The sequence below is a fragment of the Bubalus kerabau genome, chromosome 10 (assembly GCF_029407905.1).
Source record: "Bubalus kerabau isolate K-KA32 ecotype Philippines breed swamp buffalo chromosome 10, PCC_UOA_SB_1v2, whole genome shotgun sequence".
Lineage (NCBI taxonomy): Eukaryota > Metazoa > Chordata > Mammalia > Artiodactyla > Bovidae > Bubalus > Bubalus kerabau.
Window position 1 is genome coordinate 35,270,764 of NC_073633.1, and position 23,086 is coordinate 35,293,849.

Genomic DNA, 23,086 nt, shown 5'->3' on the forward strand with positions numbered 1-23,086 from the left:
ATTTTCATTTATTAGAATGCTGCTACTTTCTGTCTTCCATTGGTAAATTCTCTTCCTTTTATCTTTGGAAAAGATATAAAAAATATTTAAAATATCAGAGATGATCAATGATTATATTTACTTTGTAATACAATTATAGACTTCCTATACCTTTAATACTCAATGTTTGAAGCAATAATTAAATAAAAATTTCTCTTTATATTAAAATAAGGAAATTTATGCCATATATACATTACCGAATAAATCCTCTAGATCATGTTACAACTCCAAAATTAGATGCTTGTCATCTTTCTTATTTTTAACATTCTTAATAAGTAACCAAAAATATGGCTGGCATCTATATCATATTTAGCAGGTTTCTAACATCAGTTTAAACTATTCATCAGTGTCATTTCAACAATAGTCTAACTGCATTTCACCAGAACAGGTCAACTCTAGGAATAATTCATCAAGGCACGAAAACACTGTTTACAGACAGCATCTTGAGGAGACAGCCAAATATATGTTGCTTCAGTTGGCAAATACTGAAATTTTCATAAGCAAATGTCAAGAAACAGGATACTTGTGCCAAAGTCTGTAGTTTCCCATTCATTAGCTCAAATAATGGATTAAATAAGATTCCCAGCTCTATTAAAAGCAGACATACTGGAAGATGAGGGATTTTTATTTAGACCACACAGCATGTAATGTTATATATCATTTTTTTCTCATTCATTTTGGTTAGTTATTGTATAGTATGAATGCAAATTTGAACATTTTGCTTGCTCATAACCTTGGTAACAAGATAAACAACTCAATCAAATCAGCAAATGTAAGTGTGGCTAGTATTAGCACCACTCTGGCGGTTTCAATATGGAATATGGTTCAAGTGTGCTAGAAATAATAACTGACTCATAATAATGATTTGATTGCTTATTTCCCAACAAATTCTAGGCAATGAAGTAGGAGAACAATGAAAATGAAGGGGAAATGATCTACTATGTCAGTGGCACTGCCTATATAGCTTCTGATGCACACAACTCATTGAAACCTCCAAGTCTTACAGTTAAAGAATTGGGCCTGAGAAGTAATTTTGTCCCTACCAATGTCACTTTTTGGCATCACCGATAGATACTGTGGGATGTCTCAGTCCACATTAAAAATACTTGCATTACAATAATCTCAACTCTTTCAACCATTTGCATTTACTCCATCCTGGCTCTGTCTTCTAGATATTTGTTTCATTAATTCTGTTTCTGTAATTTTAAATGGGGTAATGGAGAGCATAATGACTTGAGCTTCATACTTTCTTGAAGAGACAACGATCTTTTATAGTATTTAGCTTCATTTCCACAAAACGTTTGTTTTTTTACAGGACAATGCTCATTACTGTTTACAGAACTTCTCTCTCATTTTTTATCTGGTTGCTCAATCTGGAACCAATAAAGGGCCTGCATTTTGGCTGTGGCTTCCCAGAAAATACTCTTCTACCCACCATGCCCCTGACTGGGTCCCAACTCCCAGGCCACAGACACGTACCACCTGAGCTCCGCCTCCTGCCAGATCAGCATTAGACTCTCATAGGAATGTGAACCTCACTATGGTGCATGCTCCTTATGACAATCTAATGCCTGATGATCTGATTCTGCATTATGCTGAGTCGTATAATTATTTCACTATATATCAGAGTGTAATAATAATAGAAATAAAGTACACAATAAATGTTATGCATTTGAATCATCCCAAAACCATCCCCCTACTCCCATTCATGGAAAACTGTCTTCCACGAAACCTGTCTCTGGTGCCAAAAAGATTGGGGACTGCTGCCCCAAATAAATCTCTCATCCCACAATACCCTATTGTTTCCTATCTTGCCCATCAAAATTTATCCATTGTATTTCTCATCTGCCAGAGGTCCATTAAAATAAAAAAATAAGATGACTTGATGGGCTTCTGATTAGCTGTCTCCAAAGTAATGGAAGTAAGGAGTTCCCAAGAGGTTTGGGGTAAAGAACCTCTTTCCCCCCTTAACATCATAAAGACAGCTTGTCTATATATCTCTACAAAGGGTCTTTGCCTCCCCCCAAGTTTTATTTCCAGGCATCACTAGTACTTCTAAGGGTGGCCAATAAGTTACTTCAGCTCATTACCCACTATGTAAAACAGTATTTACTTAATATCTCCTCAAGCTCTAAGGAGCAATAAACGTAAGACCTTCCTCAGCAACTGAATGCCTCTCTCTCAATTCAGCAATAACAAAAGTATACATTATTTTAGACGTACAATATGCCAGACTGGAACAGCTTTGAGGGATACAGGAGTCATAAAAACAATCTGTCACAAACTCTACCCACCACAGTGGCCATTTGTTTAAACATCTGGCCAGCTTTGTTACTGGATTCCTTCAAAATTATTTGACGAATGTATCGTACAGTCCTTGAGGTTATAAACAGCTATATTGAGAGCAGTGATTTCTGAAAACTGATCCGTTAAGGGACCATCCCTTCCTTCTGGCACACCACAAAGGTAGAAGGAAATAAAGCCCGCCAGCGCCCGTTTCCCCTAACAGGGTAGTAACAGCTGTCATAGGCAGCTGGAAGAGAAAAGTGCCCATTTAAATCCATTTACGAGCCATTTCTGACACATTTAAACATGTAAAATGCTCTCCTCTCAGCTCTGCCAACTACAATTTTAAAAACACTCTGATATACATGCTATTTTATGCTTTTTAGTAAAGTATTAAGGTATTTAATTATTATTCTGTATGATCCTTGGTGTTTTTACTAGTAATAATTATAAATCAATTGTCATTTTTTAAGCCAAACTTTTTAAAGATAAAATTTGGTATACTTAAAAGGGCAATATTTAGTATATGTGTTTTTGTTAATGCTGTAAGCAAAAGTCTGTAAAGTAAAAGACAAAAGGTAACCACTTCTTGAAATACAAAATTACCTTCCCACTCATCTTTGATGTGATCTCTGACATTCAGATTGATGGTAACATCTGCACGAACTCGGGTTGGCCAGTTTTCACCTATGTTGGGTTTGGCAACTTCAACCACAGTGAATGCCACAATGGGTTGGGCCATTCGTGCCCAACCACCAAACACTACACCGCCATACTCTGATTGCCTAAAAAGCAGAAGCAGATGATTACTCAAACAAAAAATAACTTTGCCCAACTTTTAGACAAGTTAAATTAGTAACTAAATACACATGTTTAGCTAGTATTTAAGTCCTAACAATAATATGGAAATCTTATTCCTAAACTAAAGAAAAACATATAATTTATATATGTAAGAGCTGAGCCATTTTGTCAAAGAATAAAATTATCCAGCATTCAGTTTTATATTTTTGCCCTTTCTTCTTCTTCAGATAGTTGCTCAGTTGCATCCAACTCTTTGTGAGCCCATGGACTGTAGCCTGCCAGGCTCCTTTGTCCGTGGAATTCTCCAGGCAAGAGTACTGGAATGGGTAGCCGTTTTCTTTTCTAAGCGATCTTCCTGATCCAGCGATTAAACCCAGGTCTCCTGCACTGCAGGCAGATTCTTTACCATCTGAGCCATCAGGGAATATTTCTAAAAGTTGTTTCAAAAATGTTTTAGAACGAATTAGACTTAAAAAAACTAAAGATAAGCAAATGATATCTATGCAAATGCTTTCTTTAGGGGACAATATTTAAGATATTGAAAAGATATTGCCATGAACGGGAGTAATTAAGGTAGGCCTAATAACGAGAACCACTAACATGCAAATACTCATTATTGCTTCTTATACTAGTGCTTTAGCTTTTACATTAAATAGCGTATTTGGGAAATGTGTAATATTAAAAACTGCAGCAACACTCCAATATTGGAAAGTACTACCTAAAATAACATGCTTACCAAGATAAAGAAAATCAATATCCTAAGGCTTTTGTAAATAACAAAAAATTGTAAAATTACATGACATTAAAGAGTGAAACTAATTAAAAATAAAGTTTGCTATTCCAAAGACTTGGTTAGTACTGAAACAATTTCTAAAAGGCAATGTGTGTGTGTGTGTGTTAGTTGTTCAGGCATGTTCGACTTGGCGATCTCATGGACTAGCCCTCCAGGCTCCTGTCTGTGGAATTCTCTAGGCAAGAATAACGGAGTGGATTGCCATTCCCTTCTCCAGGGGATCTTCCAGACTCAGGAACTGAACCTGGGTCTCCTGCATTTCAAGCAGATTCTCTACTATCTGAGCCACCAAGGAAGCCCCTTAAAAAGGCATTACCTTGAGCATAAAAGCTTCTGTAATAATTTTCTATCACCTTCTCCATTCTTTACAACTTTAATATAGTTGATAGACCATAAAATTCATTCATTGTAAATGTGTAATTCTGTAATTTTCAATAGATTTATCAAGTTGTTCATTCATCACCACAATCCAATTATAGAATATTTTCATCATGCTTTAAAAGATCCCCCTCATCCACTTCAGTCAATCCTGTTCCTACTCCCAAGCAACCACTAGTCTACTCTCTCCAATTCCTGCCCTCTTTATAACATCTACCTGCAACACGAGGTATTAAAAAGTGTAGATTTCTGACCCTCATGAGCACATCCTCTTATACTGCTCACAGCCTGAAAGTATGATTAGAACTGTGTAATGAGTAACAATGCCTCTACTACTTTTCCTCCTTCAAGACATGAAACAGAAAGAAGACCCACCCTTTTAGATCTCATTATTTTTAACAGTTTTCAATGATGGGCAGAAAAATAAATTTTTCAAAATTTAGAAAAACTTATTATCAGAAGTTATCTCAAAAGATATATGTTCTACTCATAGAAAATAATGTAAGCTAAAAAAATTACTTTATTAATAAACCGTAAGAACTGTAAGTATTTATTGCTTTATTTGGCATTTAAGTAAAGTATAAGTGCATTCTACTTGATGAACTGCTAGCTATGAAGTCCCTACTTTGCAAAATGATCAAAATTTGGTCCAGAATCTGAACATATTAAGTGTAAGGTAACCATAAATTGTAAGGCAGCTTTCTGATCAAGCACTCCCCCGGGGTCCAAACAATGGGCAGTGATTTCAGCAAAGCTGTGGGCAGAGATGATCAGCCAGAGGGTATACAAATCTCACAGTGCTGGCCTGCCCACTGACTCAACTGATTATTAAGTCAAAAATACTTTATGCTGTGTTTTATAGTCTCACCCAGAATAACTTTCCACATAATAACTAATTAAAAAATAGAACTGTGTATGAAATAAAATATGGAAATGAAAAAAAAAGGATCATAATCACAGTGTCCATGCAGCTCTCTGTAATTAGGCAGGAGAGAAGTCTGGAAGATACCTGAATCAGTTCACATTTAAAACATATTAAGCTTTTCACAAAGAATGCAGTATAATTATATATATGTCTGCATGGTGTGACACTATGTGATGAAAAATTCATTTTACAGAATTCTTTTACTTGTTTTCAGTCATTTGTGATATGTAACTTATTGCCGGTAATAATTTCATACTTCAAATGAAACAGCGAATGAAGGGCATTTACCCAAAGTCAGTCATGTCTGAAAAGCAAAACTAACCATCACAAATCTTATAACGCAGAACTGCCTATAACAGAATGAAAGGCTTTTCCTAGCTAAAGCAGTTCCAGATGTAAGCTAGCAGGTGGAAAGTTGAGTTTGGGCCAGAAAAGTTCCTCAAATAATGGAACCTACTCAACAGGCCCTAAAAGTGAGGGCTGACGATTCCATCTCTTCAAGGCAACCTATGGAGGGAGGGCCAGGGAAGATTTTCCAACAGTCCGCTCTGTGCAATGTTCAGCTATGCCCCTCATCTCCTGCCAGGTCCTTTAGAGAGGCTGACCGAGACTAGTGGTGACAGCCGCAAGAGCAGTTGGGGTAACAGAACACCCCTTTATCATAAGCTTCTCCCAGGACTTAAACTGCCCTGCCTAGTACACGCCTGCTGGCCAGCCCATCCCCTCCCCTCTTTACCCTTTTACTATCGCCCGACTTACTCCCACTCCCACCCCACCTCCCAGAGCAGTGATCTCTCCTCCCTTTCCCTCAGTCTCACTCTCAAGTACCCAGAAACATATTTTCTATTTTAGTATTTTGGATATATCTAATTCACATTAAACAATTTCTCAAAGAATAAATATTTCATATTTTAAAGTGCATCTTCACCAGATGTATTATTTCCAAATACATGTGTGAGGCTTCTGACAGAAGTACGTCAGCCACTGTTTGCGTCTCTTTGTTGCAAGTGGAACCAATTTACTAACCATGGCTTCATTCTGCTGACACTATCCTCGATGTCTTGCCTAATTTCATAAGTTGATTCTAAGCGGAAGAGATTGAAGTTCCTTAGGAGGTAATCATGAAGAGTCAAAAACTGCAAATTCAACTTGGGAAGAGCAAGACAACCTGAAAAGGAAAATAACATCCATATTGAATTTTTCTTTTTTTTAAATCAGACATCTGCTTTATATATATATATATATAAAGGCACCACAAATTTGTTAAGAACCTAATTTAATAGTGTTTAAAATAGAGCATATTTGAAAAGGTCTTATTTTTGTTTCCATACAGAAACTGAAACCAAGTTAATGAATGCCATATATTAAGATTGGGAATAAGGATGAATTTCATTAATATATGTAGTCTGTACATCTACGACTCATATGCAAACAGTGCTTCTAAACAGTGCTTAAAGATACTTAAAAGAACTGACACAAGTGGTCTAAAAAATTCTTTCCTTACCACCTAATTTACATTTGGCAAATCTCAAAGGAAATAATGCTACCATAAACACAGCCCATGACCAAATTTACCAAGGAAACTGAATTAGCATATTATATTACATAACTCTATCTTCAGTGATCACCACTGTGTTCTGAACCTTTGCCTTTCTATAGACTTTAAGGATAAGGCATTGACTTTATGTTATTCCTGGAATTCCTTTTCTTCTCTGACAATATTAATGAATACGATTTTTTCCATTACCCTCATGTAACACTATTTACCTTGGATAATAAATAACCAAGCACTCAGCACTTACATCAAAAGGTCAAAAAAGAAGAACCCCAAAATACATTTACAGTGACATAACTAAAGTTACACTTCTAGCATTATTCGGTCTCCTTAAAACACAGTTTTATGGGCACATTTTATACAGCATGATGCGCACACACACACACACACACATACCACTATTCATTAGGGAATGCTTAAGTTTAATAAAAATTCTTAATGCTAAGCATTCAAAACACTGAATAGTTTCTAGCTTCTACAGTTGCACTTGAGGGTACCAGAAAATTACCCTAATGTATGAGGAGTACATCATGAGAAATGCTGGGCTGGATGAAGCACAAGCTGGAACCAAGATTGCCGGGAGACATATCAATAACCTCAGATATGTAGATGACACCACCCTTATGGAGGAAAGCGAAAAAGTACTAAAGAACCTCTTGATGAAAGTTAAAGAGCAGAGTCAAAAAGTTGGCTTAAAACTCAACATTCAGAAAACGAAGATTATGACATCTGGTTCTGTCACTTTATGGCAAATAGCTGGGGAAACAATGGAAACAGTGACAGACTTTATTCTTTTGAGCTCCAAAATCACTCCAGATGGTGACTGCAGCCCTGAAATTAAAAGACGCTTGTTCTTTGGAAAAAAAATTATGACCAACTGAGACAGCATATTAAAAAGCAGAGACATTACTTTGCCAACAAAGGTCTGTCTAGTCAAAGCTATGGTTTTTCCAGTAGTCATGTATGGATATGAGAGTTGGACTATAAAGAAAGCAGAGCACCAAAGAGTTGATGCTTTTGAACTGTGGTGTTGGAGAAGACTCTTGAGGGTCCCTTGGACTGCAAGGAGTTCCAACCAGTCCATCCTAAAGGAAATCAGTCCTGAGTATTCATTGGAAGGACTGATGCTGAAGCTGAAACTCCAATACTTTGGTCATCTAATGTGAAGAACTGACTCATTTGAAAAGACCCTGATGCTGGGAAAAATTGAAGGCAGGAGAAGGGGACGACAGAGGATGAGATGGTTGGATGGCATCACTGACTCAATGGACATGCATTTGAGTAAACTCTGGGAGATGGCAATGGACAGGGAGCCCTGGAGTGCTGCAGTCCATGGGGTAGCGAAGAGTCGGACTCAACTGAGAGACTGAACTGAACTGACTGATATAGCAAATAGAAGTATGTTCAGGTAGATATGATGACTTCTACACTAACTTTCATGTTACATCTGAATGCTGTACTTCATTACCATACCTTCCCCAGAATAGTATTCAGTTGGGACAATATTTTCATCCCATATGATCTTCTCAGTTGGATACAAAGGCATCTGGTTCAACTGCTGAATCTGAGAAATTCGACGCTCATGACGAGATACCTAAAAGAAACAAGTTTAGGAAGAAAGTCAGAAACATCTTTCTCTAATCAAAATTACTTATTAAAAAATTCGCCATGAAGTATGGAATGAGACATTTCATATTTTCATAAAACTTAACAAGAGATGCTTTTTCCTTTTTCCACGTTCTCCATAAATCAAATACGAAAGAGGTACTGATTGTGATGAACTTTGGAATTTGGCAGATCTGAGTTTAACTCCCAGCACCTCTACTTACAGGCTATGTGGATGCTGGGCAAGTTACTGCAAGCTCCCTGATTTTAATTTCCTTTTCAGTAAAACAGATTAACTCCCCTTTTAGGTTTCCAATAAAAATGAAATGGAATCCTGTAAAATAGTGTCAAAGAGCTCAGCACATGCCGAGACCTTAAAAAAGATAATGTTATAGCACACGGCACTCATTAATGGAAGAACAAAATGGGGGCCCTAAGTCCTAGTTATGGTTTTCACTCTTGTACTAACTGGTTAAACAATCTGGGTAAGTTTAGTAATAACTTGGCTTCAGTAGTCTTTGTAAAATGAGAATGAGAGAGCTGGACTTAATGATCTCTATGTACCCCTCCATTGTTAATATTTTAGAGATCTATCTCAAATATAGAAATGTTTGTTACCTAGTTAAGAGATGCTAAAATAATATTTGAAAAATGTGTCACATTCTTTTCAGTAAAGATAGTATTGTTTTAGAAAAGAAGACACTGTACTATCATGTAAAGAATATGCATATTCTAACTTTTTAATCATAATTTGGTTGGCTATTAGTAGAATTCAAAGCCTGTGAAAATCTTTTAAGAGAGGGAGAAAATGAAAGATAATGATATCACACTATAAATTTTTAAAACTGTTTTCTTTTCACATAACTATTTAAATTTTAAGGATGAAATTTTAGCTGTAAAACCCTAAAAGGCATGACAGGATCAGTTTTATACTCAAACCTATTTTCCATTAGAAAGGTTCCTGGAAAAATCCTCATTTCTTTCTATAGTAGGGATTTATTATTAATCTCCAAAACCTGACTTACCAGAGAAGATTTTACATTGTCAGAAAATAGGACAAGGAATTTTTAGAAAGCACTTCCAGTCAGAGACAATGAAAAGTGATTTGTAAGAAGGCAGGCAAAGAAAGTGACCCAAGACACACAATTCATCCAAGTGAATATATGGATAAAAAGTAGTTTCCATACTTGGTTAATTTAAAACCCTTCCCCAGAATTTCTCTCCAAATGGCATTAAACACCTGTCACCAGGCTTAAAACACCTGCTACCAATAGTTTCCTGTTACTACCCAAAAACAAGCATATCATCTTCCTCTTTACAGTAAGGAACTGTGCTTTAAACCTTATATTAGCTTGAAATATATCTCAAAACCATTTGCCTATTATTATGCAAAAAAAAGATCTATACAACACACCTCCATGCAGTGAAAGTTTATATAGATATAAAAATATGTTTGAAACATACAAAAGACAACTCATTCTTATAGTAATCAGGAAACAGAGAATTAAAATAAGCTTTAAAAAAAAACAAAAACAAACCCATGAGACTCCATTCAGGAGCCGCTTTAGGCATTACTGGCCCATGAGACTGGCAAAACTAGGAGACTCGTAACGTCCGATGCTGAAAAGAGCTTACGGAGACAGACTCCGGCACACTGTGGATGGGAGCACATAGCCTCCGAAGGACAGTTAGACTGCGTCTTTTATCTTTTCAATAAGCACATGCTTCAGTCAAATAATTTCACTTCTAGGCACCTCTCCTAAAGGCCCACATCTGAGCACAAAGGGGCCTATATCAGGACTGCATCATTATTTGTAAGAGTGAACACTGCAAATAGCCTAGATCCTCATGGTAGGGTACGGTTAAATAATCATCCTCTTTAGGAAATATTTCATGGAAGTTTAAAACGTAAGGTATATCCATTTCCTTCAAGTTTGCTATGAACCTAAAACTGCACTAAAAAAAAAAAAAACTTTACAAAAAGCTTGAGTTAATGCTCAAACTAATACTCATTTCCCAAAATGACTGAGGAAGTGATAATTTTCTCTATTTCTAAACATTCATGAATTCTCTAGTGATAAAGGTATGGTTTAACATTCAAGGTGCTATATTTAGGTAATAATGTTAAAAATAAACAGATAAATGATATGAATACATATATTATCCATGTATGTGTGTTTGTGTAAATGTAAACTGTGATCACTTAAAGGCAGAAATGCTGTCGGTCATTTCTGTATCCCCAAGGTCTTTAATCTGGTGCTTGACACAGATGTTGCTCATAAATGTCTGCATGGAATGAATCCACACCAGAAATCAGTTTTAAGAGGTAAGAGACTTGAAAAAAGTAATCTAAGAGATGAAAAAGAAATCTGACAAAGTCAAATGCTGATATGATCCAAACCAGGTAAAAGAATCAACCAATTTTTTAGCCCAGAAAAAAAATCTCTACCAACCTACATCTTTAAGAATGATTCAAAAAGGTAGGAAAAACACGCATAATTCAAGGAACACTAATATTTACCAACAATTCTAGAAGAAACCCTTTATCAAAAGTTGTGTCTTCAGCTTTAGGAAGGGTTGGTAACAAGCAGAGGTATGATGCCACCTGGTGGAGGGTATTGGAACTGCAGAATAAAAATATTGAGATCAGAATATTGTCTTATAACTTCACTTTTGAAAAGTAATTTTACAGGCTGCTTGAAAAGTTTTACCTAGAAAATATAATCCTATGACACAGCAACAAATATATGAAATCATATATGAATATTAAACCTCTAAGACAGACTTCTCAAAGTCTTCTGCAAACCTCTCATAGTCCCTAGATCTTTTCAGGGAGGTTTCAAGGACATTTTTTCATATCAATACCAAGACATTATTCAGGCTTTTTCTCACTGTCTTTACATGTATAGTGACAGTGCAAATGTGGCCGTGGGTAAAACTGGCAGCCTGGATCAAAGAAGTGACACCATCCAGTGCTGTGAGAAGTGATCACGGCATTCCTGCTGCCACAGTCATTTTTTTAAAAAAGTGAAAGTGAAGTTGCTCAGTCGTGTCCGACTCTGCGACCCTGTGGATTATAACCCACCAGTCTCCTCCGTCCATGGGATTCTCCAGGCAAGAATACTGGAGTGGGTTGCCATTTCCTTCTCCAGAGGATCTTCCTGACCCAGGGATCAAACCCAGGTCTCCCGCATTGTGGGCAGATGCTTTAACCTCTGAGCCACCACTGGCTCTTTTTAAAAAAGTCAATTTTAAAAATGTCCATGATGAAACAGCAAAGATTTATTGTTATTAAATTTGGACTTGAGTATCTGTTTTTTAGAAATTCTGTGCAACAGAACGGGAAGTACATACTTTGCACATGCTTTTTACTTGAAAGAATGACTGACAACTATGGTTATTCAGATCTGAATAAGAGCAAAAAATCTGACTTCCCTGGTGGCTCAGATGGTGAAGCGTCTGTGTACAATGCGGGAGACCTGGATTCGATCCCTGGGTCGGGAAGATTCCCTGGAGAAAGAAATGGCAACCCACTCCAGTACTCTTGCCTAGAAAATCCCACGGACAGAGGAGTCTGCTGCAGGCTGCTGTCCATGGGGTCGCAAAGAGTCGGATACGACTGAGCGACTTCACTTTCACTTTCAAAAAATCTGAACAATAATAAACCTATCACTTCAATGAAAATAACAGTTTTGACAACTATGAATAAAGCTACTATATAAATCTCTAGACAGATTTTTCTGTGAATCTAAGTTTCCACTTCTCTTGGGTATGTCTGAGAACACTAGATCACACAGTAAGTGCATGCTAAACTGTGTAAGCAACTATCAAATTTTTTCCAAAGTGGCACGATCACTTTGAAGTCTCATCAGCAATATATAAGAACTGCAATTGTTCCACATCTTTGTTAAGAGTCAATACCTTGTTGCTTTTATAAACGATTCTAATAGGTCTGTAATGGTATCTCATTTTAAGTTTGCTTTTCCCTAATAACTAATAATGCCAAATGATACTAGTACCTTTCTATAGACTCACTGAAATCTACATATCTTCTTTGGTGAAGTACCTGCTCAAATCTACAGCCATTAAGTTGTTTTCTTGTTACTGAGTTCTAAGATGTCTGGATGCTAGTCCATTATCAGATATGAATTTAGCCAGTATTTTCTCCCAGTATGGGGCTTCTCTTTTCATCCCTTAACAATGTCTTTCAAATGGAAATTTCAAATTTTGACCAAGTCCAATTATCAATTTTTCCCTTTATGGGCTGTGCTTTGTTATCTATGGAAAACTTTGTACAAAGCACAATGACAAAGATTTTCTCCTATACTTCTTGTTAAGTTTTAATTGTGATATTTAAGTCTATGATTTATTTTGAGTTAATCTGTGTATATGATATGAGGAATTGGTCAAGTTTCATAGTTTGCATATGGATGTCCAATTGTTCTGGCACCACTGCTGAAATTATCCTTTTCCCATTGAGTTGACTTGTCACCTGAGTCAAAAACCAATTAATCATATATTTGTGGTCTATTTCACTCGACTCTATTTCAGTGATCTACGTCTACCTTGTTTTCAATACCACAATGTCTTGATTACTGTGAATTTATAGTAAGTTTTGAAGTTAGGTAGTAGAAATCCTCTTTGTTTTTTTCAAAAATGGTTTTGACTATCTTAGTTCCTTTGCCTTTCCATATTCGTTTTAGAGAAAGCTTGGCAATTTCTATAAAATTTCCTGCTGAGATTTTGACTGGAACACACTTATATCTATAGATCAATTTGGGTATAATTCATATCTTAGCTGAGTCCTCATTACAAGACCAAAAAAGTTCTACATGCATGAAGATGAATGCTATCTATACTTGAAGTGATCAATTTCACAATAAATATAAATATTAAATCATTACATTATATATATGAAACTAATATAATGTTTTATGTCAATTACTCCTCAAAAAAAAAAAATTAGGGCTCAGAAATCAGACAACCAACTACTTAGGTTCAAACCCGATGACCTAGGAAAACTGTATAAGTTATAAAAAATATAAAAAAGAAAGATATGATAAAGAAAAAAAATTTTTTAAAGACAAAAATATAAATTTTACAAAAAAGAGAGATGTATAATTATATTTAAGTGACCCAAAGATAAGAAAAGCTAGAGAGAAGCTAGTTTTAACTGTCAATAAATAGTAGTGCAAAAAATAATATCACCTAAAGCAGTGCAAAAATAACTAAAAGCAAATAAAGAAGATTAAAATCCAGTCGTCCTTTCATACTGCCTTACCTAAGAGGTCCAAAAAACTTGACCAAGGATTCCCGAGTATCTACTTCTGCCACATTTGAGAGAGCAAAATCATAGAGTTCAGGGAAATGTGCAAAAGCAGCTCTCTAGAAAAGAACAGGAAAAAAAAAAAGTTAATGCCTACATATAACAACTTACTGCACAACAGAAAAAATATTTAAAAAAAATATTAATGCACTTCTCTTTCTTATATGCTTCTCAAATGTGACCTCTGCCTTGTTCAAAAGCACTAAATACAACGGGAAAAGAAAACAGAATTGTTCCAGCAAGAGTGTAAAACCAGAGTCAATGTTCAGTTTTTGATTTCTAAAGTCACATTTTGAATATACATGATAAGACCCAGGAAGGCCAGCTTCACTGACAGGAAAAGACAAAAAACAGAACAAAACACTTCATTATTAAGAACTGGCTTAAAAAAATAAATAAAATAAAGAACTGGCTTAACAAAACTAAAAGGAAGTCTCAAGGGCAACTCCCACTGAAGAGGTATCTGAGGGAGGGGCCTACAGCTTAGTGTGCATGCACCCTGCTTGACTTTGGAACTCAGGAAAGACAGGCCCTCCCAGGATAACACTTCCAATCAACATGGGGTAAGCTGCAAGAAAACAGAAAGAGCAGCATTATGCTGATTTGATTAAGTGTGTGAGAGGTAACATCTCTAGTCCTCCTTAATGCCAAGGTAAAAGTTCCACAAGTTTTTAAGTCCCCTGTAGAGGACTGCACAGAAGGTTGCCAAGGTTATGGATAAGGCCTGCCATGAGATTACCATAGACAATGGCAAAATGACCCTGCACCAAGCCGGCAAGTGAGTTCCCCAAGCTAGAAGATGAAGCAGTCAGCTCCCAGGAGGACTCCGGCACCATCAAGATCAAGCACTGGGACCCTGTCAGTAGGCTGACAACCAGCCTCCAAGAGACCAATCATTGAGCCTTGCCGGTGCCAAGAGAACAGCACACACCACACCAGCCATGGTCACTTCTAGGGCAGAGGCAGAGGAACAAAAACACTAACCCTCTGAGAAAAGCAGGAAAAGATATCTGAGTTGGGACTGTGTGCAGGAAGAGCAATGACCTTGAGAGACAGTGGACCTGATGGTGAAAGATAATCTGAACTTAAGTTTGGCTGTGTCTTTACAGGTTCCCTGCCCTCCTCCCCGCAAAAGACTCTTTAAAAGGTTAGGATCTCAATTATTTTAAATTGAGAAATAAAAGTCTCTTTCTGCCACCAGAGGAAATGGAGTTCAAGAGCAAAATGAGCTCAGTAATAAAAACAAAGGTACTTTTAGGGTATATCTGGGCTGCATTGGTAAATTTCAGTACCATTACATGCCTTTATCTTTAAAATGTATGAAGTATGCACATATACTTTGTCAAGTTGAAATACTCTTTCATAAAATAAAGTTGATATTTAAATGTACCAAGTTTGCCCAATAACTAATATTTTTTGACTGTCAAATATCAATATACTGATTCTCAAGACTGAGGACTATAAAAGAAAACTTTCTTTTTCATAAATCCATCAGAATTAGCAATATTTTAAAAATTCAAGATGAGCATACTATTAAATAAGTACCTTTCCTATTTGCACTATAAAGCTAAAAAGCTAAGTCACTTCAGTCATGTCCGATTCTGTGTGACCCCATAGATGGCGGCCCACCAGGCTGCCTCGTCCCTGGGATTCTCCAGGCAAGAACATTGGAGTGGGTTGCCATTTCCTTCTCCAATGCATGAAAGTGAAAAGTGAAAGTGAAGTCGCTCGGTCATATCAGACTCTTAGCGACCCCATGGATTGCAGCCCACCAGGCTCCTCCGTCCATAGGGTTTTCCAGGCAAGAGTACTGGAGTGGGGTGCCATTGCCTTCTCCATTTGTACTATATAAAACCTAACTTATTTATGACACAACTTCATGGAACAGATGAAAGGCTATAATGCATCTCACTTACCTGGAGAGAAGTGATTCTATCATAGTGAATAGTTGTCATCTCATTCTCTGTCAGAGCATTTCCAGTCTGGTCGTTAATCTCAAAACCAGTATAGAACTTAAGCATGTCCAAGAGCTGAAAGGAGACGCTTAAATTAACAAACTGTGCAAACATGAGAGCAAGAAGGCCGAAACAGACACTATTAAAAATAATAAATAAGTCCACATACCTTCTTAGAGGTACCGAAAAGCTATAGAATGTAAACACTACAGCAAACATTTCAAAACATGTACAAATGTTTTATTTAGGTGAGAATAAAGTACACACTGTGAATAAATTGTTAAGTCTATCTCATATACTTGGTCTACTTCTACAGGGAAGAACTTAAAACTACAATCCCAATACTAAAGAAACATTAAGGAACTAATCAAAGGAAGTCAATCATTTTAATGGAAAAAAAAAATATTTCTCTACATCACTGTAAATATATAGACCCATACAATTAGCAGGAACTCCTGAGGGTTTATGCCACTCAGAATTTTCTGATGAGAATTTTGCAATTCACAATTAGCGATACTCTTCTCTATATTGAAAAAAAAATAGCAAGGAAGGAGGAAAAGGTAAGTTATTCGTTCCTCTCTTCAGTCTCCATGGCCATCAAGCCCTTTCTTTGGCTTAGTTCCTGCGACTGCTGAAGGCCTCCTTTCCCCCTGTGATGGCAGCATCAACAGAATTTGGGGCTGCATCTGCCCCCCATTTTTATTATTCTTAATTCTAACCTATAGCAGATCAGATATTAGGGTTTTTTTAAATCAAGTTTTATCAGAGTATGGTTGATTTACAATGTTGTGTTAGTTTTGGCTATCCAGCAAAGTGAATCACTTATACATATACATACATTCACTCTTTTTTAGATTCTTTTCCCAAATAGGTCATAACAGAGTACTAAGTAGAGTTTTCTGTGCTAAATTAAGTTCTTATTAGTTATACACAGTAGTATGTATATGTCAGTCCCAATCTCCCAATTTATTCCCCCTCCCCGATATTAGGATTATCTAATGTATCTACGAGCAACCAGTTACTGGGTAAAATTTAGTATGAGAAGAGGAAAAGAAGGAACGCTCACAGACACCAGATGAGAGTTTTTAGGAGAGTATGTAAATGTATACAAAAATTTTATCTCCAGCTGTGACCACACCACAGGCAAGTGTTGGAACTTTGTTAGAAGACTTTTCTTCTGGACGACTTTATAGGAAATGGGAAACCCTACTACTCTGTCTTCCTACACAAAGCAGTAAACCAAGTGCGCCTGCCTTTCAACCCAAGGCAGCAGACGAAGCATGTGCACACTTCCGCCTTAGCAACCGCCCCGCCACCATCACCTCATGGAAAGAGCCATGATATTAGGCTCTTTGCTAATATTTACTGACATTAAATCACTTCGCTTGAAGTTAATGCTTATCATCTATTTATAGTCCACAGTAGTCACTGACACAGAATCAAAATATATGAGCATGTGGAACTATATCATGCATAATTTAGCCCAATGATAACATCACATATTAACAAAAGTTTTATTTGAATTAACTATCCCCCTCAAATTTAATAACATTTGTTTTACTGTTTAATTAATAAAATGAGTATTTGGAAGAGAAAATAAGATGATATAACATTAGTAGAGGTCACCAACAAGAGAAGGCATCCACTTTGTATATCAAGACTTGGTTTCACTTTAAAAAGACTAATTTGGAATTTACATCATTCAATTAAATATTTAGCAAAAATTTTGTGCCATGCCCTAGTACCCCCATGTGCATGGCAAAGGAAGAAAAAAATCAACTTAGAAATGAAAACAATAAGTATATTCAGATACACCAATGCTTACCTGGGAAAAAAGATGGCCATCCTCTTCTCTACGAACAAGATTGGAAAGGTAACAGTGAACCAAAACGTGGGAGTCATCCAGGATGGTATTAAACCAGCGTCTTGTGGGGAGTAGGGCCTAGAGAAAATAATCACTGCAGCAGTAAGTCTGCATGCCTCCCAGCAGGAGGTGAAGTCCACTGACACTCAGTGCAGGAGTGTTAATCACAGAGTACCCTCAGCCCCTCAAAAGACACTGCACAAAGCAAAGGGTCTAGTCCATGCTGCAAATAACTCAGTGGTAATGTTTCTAAACAAAGTACAGCACTGGAAAAAAAATCTCAGATTCTATCTTGGCCGGTAGTTTTCAAACAAAATCCTATGTGAAATCCCAATATATATTGTGTGTAGGTTTTGAGATGGGGGGAAGGGAGTGAGAATCCCTAACTGGAGATTCCTTTCTCAGTGTCTCCTTCCCACATCGTCCTGTGCTAGTCAGCAAGACAATTCTGAGAAACTATGACAAACATAGTTCGGAAACCACTAATCTGGTCAAATACCCTCATGTTAAAGGGGAGGTTATTGAGATCCTCAGAGATTGTAATTTCTGGCAGAACTTGAATCTGAATGAAGATCTCATGAATGACAGCTCGTCCAATACTCTAATCCTCATGTCTAGAAACCATCCTAGTTCTCCCAATAAGAAATGAACAAAAAGGCTTTTCTTTCAACTTCCTGCATTAAAAAGGGAGAGGAAATGAAAGGAAATGAATTCAATCTGAACTACACCAGCTCTGCATCTGAACTCTGCATCAAAATCTTGCACCTAGTAGCATGAAATTTTTTTTTAAGAATCTTTTTTTTTTAATTTAATTTATTTTAATTAGAGGCTAATTACTTTACAATATTGTATTAGTTTTGCCATACATCAACATGAATCCGCCATGGGTATACACGTGTTCCCAATCCTGAACCCCCTTCCCACCTCCCTCTCCATACCATCCCTCTGGGTCATCTCAGTGCACCAGCCCAAGCATCCTGTATCCTGCATCAAACCTGGACTGGCGATTCATTTCTTATATGATATTATACATATTTCAGTGCCATTCTTCCAAATCATCCCCCAGCCACCACACAGAGTCCAAAAGACTCTTCTATACATCAGTGTCTCTTTTGCTGTCTTGTATACAGGGTTATTGTTACCATCTTTCTAAATTCCATATATATGTGTTAGTATACTGTATAGGTGTTTTTCTTTCTGACTTACTTCACTCTGTATAATCGGCTCCAGTTTCATCCACCTCATTAGAACTGATTCAAATGCATTCTTTTTAATGGCTGAGTAATACTCCATTGAGTATATGTACCACAGCTTTCTTATCCATTCATCTGCTGATGGACATCTAGGTTGCTTCCATGTCCTGGCTATTATAAACAGTGCTGCGATGAACATTGGGGTGCATGTGTCTCTTTCAGTTCTGGTTTCCTCGGTGTGTATGCCCAGCAGTGGGATCGCTGGGTCTTAATTTTAAAAATTGACAATAGCGAGCAGCTATATCTTTCTTCATCAACAATATCAGGCACACTTAGAAAAGTGAGATGATTAAAAAGATGGTCATAAACCTATGACTTCAGCTCTTTTTAAAACTCTATGAAGGGGTAATTAAATGTGACAGAAAATAAATTGCCCTTGCTGGACTCATGTTGAGTTACTAAATAAGGTTTTTAATACAAACACAGCCCTTTGACAGTCATCTGAAACTTCAAGAGTCAATCACTTTTGACTTTCTTCTCTATAAGACACTTGAAATAGGTACAAAGAAACTAAGGCCAGTTTGAGGTGATAAATATTTCATATATAGTCATGGGTTTAATCTTACATTTATAATCATTAGCTTCCTTAATGATTATATAACAGAAAAATCACTGCACACTTCTTACCTCTAGATCAATCATAAGTTCAATAAATCTTTCACAGTAATGAACTTTGTCCATAGTGACAGGATCTAAACATAAGAGAGAAAACATGTTAAAACTTTCTTACTTAGGTCATTCTATGGTACTATATCTTAAAACTGGCAGTTATTTAGTTATTTAAACAAGGTTATTCATCTCATTCATCAGAATTGGACTATGATTCAGAGTACAGACCTCACACATTTTCAAAAAGGGCAGGCCTTACCCTTACATTAAGTTCTATAAGTAGGAGAAAATGAAAAACATAGCTTGCATCAGAGACACATTTTAAAAATCAGACCTGCAAACATATTTCTAAAGTGTTTATTTTTAAGAACATTTTCATTTTTAAAATAAGTACAACTTTGTGACATGATATACTTTCAGAGTACAAATCTCTTTTTTTTCTAATGTCAGAAAATGTTCTGCTATTTTACCAGCTGAAACCATCCTGCCAAGATTGTTTCAATTGAAAAGGAGAAAAATTTAGGGTCCCTAGTCTAAGGACTCCCAGCAGTGAATAACCCAGTGCTAGACCTATAGAAGGTGTCCTACAAATGCTTTATTTGAATTTATTTAAATCTACTTATTTATTTGTTGTACATAGGCAAATAGAAGGCTTTATGCGAAGGAAGAATATGGATACTTTTGTAAGTAACGTATGCCCATAATTCAAACCCTAAAACAACATAACTATAGAATTTCACAGCTAGAAAAGATCTCAGACAACATCTTACTCGCTCTTTATCTTATAGGTGAGAAACTGAGGACCAGAGGAAAATGACTTGATTTTTGGCTGGTTAGAAGAGGAATCCAGTTTTCTGAGACACAGCCTAGGTCATACAGTTGCTAAAACTAAAGAATTTAAATGAGTGACTTTTAAATTAAATCCGTTCAAACTGGTCCTCTGTTGTATCTTCTGTTCTTATTACTGGCAAAGGAAAATAATTTTGTCCAAAATTTTAAAATGAGCAAAATCTGTATTCCATATTTTTATTTATAGCTTGAGAAAATTACTGGAAATGGCCTATTTAAAATTAGAACATGATGCTTGGCACTCAATTTCTGAGTTCTGGTGGATAAAGCTGCATATTTTTATACTAATTGGCCCTACGAGGCATGCTGTTCAGAGCTGAAGCCCTGTTATTCCAATTTTGGACACCAATAAATTCTTATCACTTGCTTTTTATGTGTACTGTGTTTTTTCCTTCTTTTGATAGCAGCCCTGACATTTCAAATCATCCTACACAGATTTCCTTTATAACAACTGATGTGGACAGTTGTTTGCAATAACCTTGCAAAATGGAACTACACACAATCTTTTAAAAATTAGTTTTCTGTTTTCTAACTATATAATCCATCTGGTTTTATGCCCTTTCTAAACTGGCACAGTATTTTCATCTCTGTTGCTTCCTTTGCCAGCAAGTTAATAAATTTTGATTAAAGCTCAAGATCAATCTAAGAAATTTTGTTTTCTGACAATATATTATGACGATGGCAACATTTAGTGCTTTGTTAGTCATTAACATTTCTGCAGGCCCTGTACTGTTATATTTACTTGACTTTCAAACCTTTCTAGATGCCATCAGTTTTTTGAGGGTGCGAGGTGGTGGGGTGCTGCCACAGTGCATGGCTTGTAGGGTCTTAGTTCCCTGACCAGAGACTGAACCTGAGCCCAAGGTAGTGAAAGTGCCAAGACCTACCTACACTGTGGACCAGGGGATTCCCAACCTGACACTAACTATTATACATTACTGGTTCTCATTATTATTATTTGTGTCAAGGAAACCCAATCTAAGTCCTCTTTCCAGGTTCATGGTGCTTAACTGAAAGATTTAAATATATAAAAATTAGGTGACAGATTATAAGCATATGACAATTTTTTCTTTATAGTAATACTGGTAGTAATAATATACCCCAAATCTGGTACCATAAATTGGCATCTGTAGCATTATTATCTATTCCTCACTGAATTACAGGTGTGACTTCCAGCTGTAAACTATTACTTGGGGAAAGTCAACATTTATAAGTACACATTGTTGTATTTTAGTTTAAACAAAACTACAATCTCTGATTCATATGTATGGTATAATCTCTGGTGCATATAAATGTGGTACACCTATTGAACTGTTCTTAGATTATATTTCAGTTAGAAAATAAAATATTAACAACCAATGATATATCATACATAGCATACACATACTTTTATTAAGTAAACAATACCCTATTTGCACTCACTAGATGCTTATGTCAATCTTGCCAACCCAGCAAAATGTAGTTAGATCCTCTTGGTACATCGAGCTCATACTCATATACACACATATATGTATCTATATACAGTGGATAATCGTAATATATTTTGAAGTTTATACTCCACACAGTATATACTTCTATTTGTTTCATAATAAATGGGGACCACGATGGAGGAAAATACTTCCCATTTCATCTTGTAGCTTATATCTCAAAATAATCCTCCTTTTCCACTTCTAAACAGTATTTGATATGGCTTGAAAACATTATTCAGTACCAAATTATAAATGCCACGTGGATAGGGTCTGTGCCTATCTTGTTCACCACGTCCTGAAAACCTTGTTCAAAACCTGTGTGTTATAAGGAAGCTCCAAAAATAATTGCTAAATAAATGAACATTTCAATAACCATGCTGGTGCCCTTAAATGATATGAATTTCTAAGGCAGTCACAATACTCAGACTGGTAGCATACTTGAAAAGAGAAGGACATAACTCCTTGTCAATATAATTTAAAATCATTTGGAGAGCAGTTTTTAGACTAAATATAAATACCAGATGGGCATCTGAATGGTAACTTCACAAATGAGCTGAGAAAAGGAAGATAGTTACCAGAAAGTGGGACTGATTTCAGCACAGAGATAAACTTCTGGATGAGTTGTGAAAGAAATCTTCTTTCTTGATAGGCTCTAAAATCAGAGAGATAACAAACAGGGAGCAAATTATTTTTGAGAAATAATTATTTCAAAAGTAAAACTTAAATGCTGAACAGCCTTTCTTACATTGCTCAAATTGTTTCATTTCTCTCTGAAATCAGGACCATAACTTAAACAACTTTTTCCTTGAGAGAAATACAGCATTACATGAAGAAAACAGGAGCCTCATTACTGGCCTAATAACCAGTGAAGAAAGTATCTCTGTCTAATAAAAGTTTTCACTTGTGATTTAAAGGTCAGGACTAGAAAGGCGTTTTCAAAATTTCATTTATAGTCTGCCTTCAAGATCAAAAATCTAATACTTAAGTATGTAGTTGAAATGAGCAATTTCATACTTTAATATGCTTAAATTATTAAATAGAGTATTATAATGTATAAAAATTAACTGTTAGTTTAAAAAACAACTTTTTACTCATTACTAATTTAAGATGCATCATGTACCAACTATTCAAAAACCAATCGTCACATATTGGACAGCTACAAATGATTATGCCAGCCCTGCTGGAAATAACAAGGAGGGAAATGACTAAAATATACTTAAAATGACGACAAGTCATAAAATATAATCAGTAACACAAGCCAACATTAATTAGTAAGACTGCCCGACATTAACTGAGCACCTACTGTGCTAGGATCTGAGCTGCGCTAAGGACATCATACAAGATAGTCGAATGCTGACAGCAGTCCTATGGGACAGGTT

General features: G+C 36.2%; 1 protein-coding gene across 1 annotated transcript in view; it reads right to left on the reverse strand.

Moving 5' to 3' along the window:
• The window catches only part of AQR (aquarius intron-binding spliceosomal factor), a 94,513-nt gene that overhangs the window by 49,928 nt on the left and 21,499 nt on the right, over positions 1-23,086 (reverse strand). The window contains exons 9-17 of the mRNA XM_055537287.1: positions 22,283-22,359; positions 19,408-19,472; positions 17,489-17,605; positions 15,625-15,738; positions 13,664-13,767; positions 10,904-11,006; positions 8,251-8,371; positions 6,249-6,390; positions 2,932-3,110 (exon numbers count right to left, since the gene is read on the reverse strand). Coding sequence (XP_055393262.1) covers positions 2,932-3,110; positions 6,249-6,390; positions 8,251-8,371; positions 10,904-11,006; positions 13,664-13,767; positions 15,625-15,738; positions 17,489-17,605; positions 19,408-19,472; positions 22,283-22,359 — 1,022 coding nt within the window. The remainder of the gene's footprint in view (positions 1-2,931; positions 3,111-6,248; positions 6,391-8,250; positions 8,372-10,903; positions 11,007-13,663; positions 13,768-15,624; positions 15,739-17,488; positions 17,606-19,407; positions 19,473-22,282; positions 22,360-23,086) is intronic.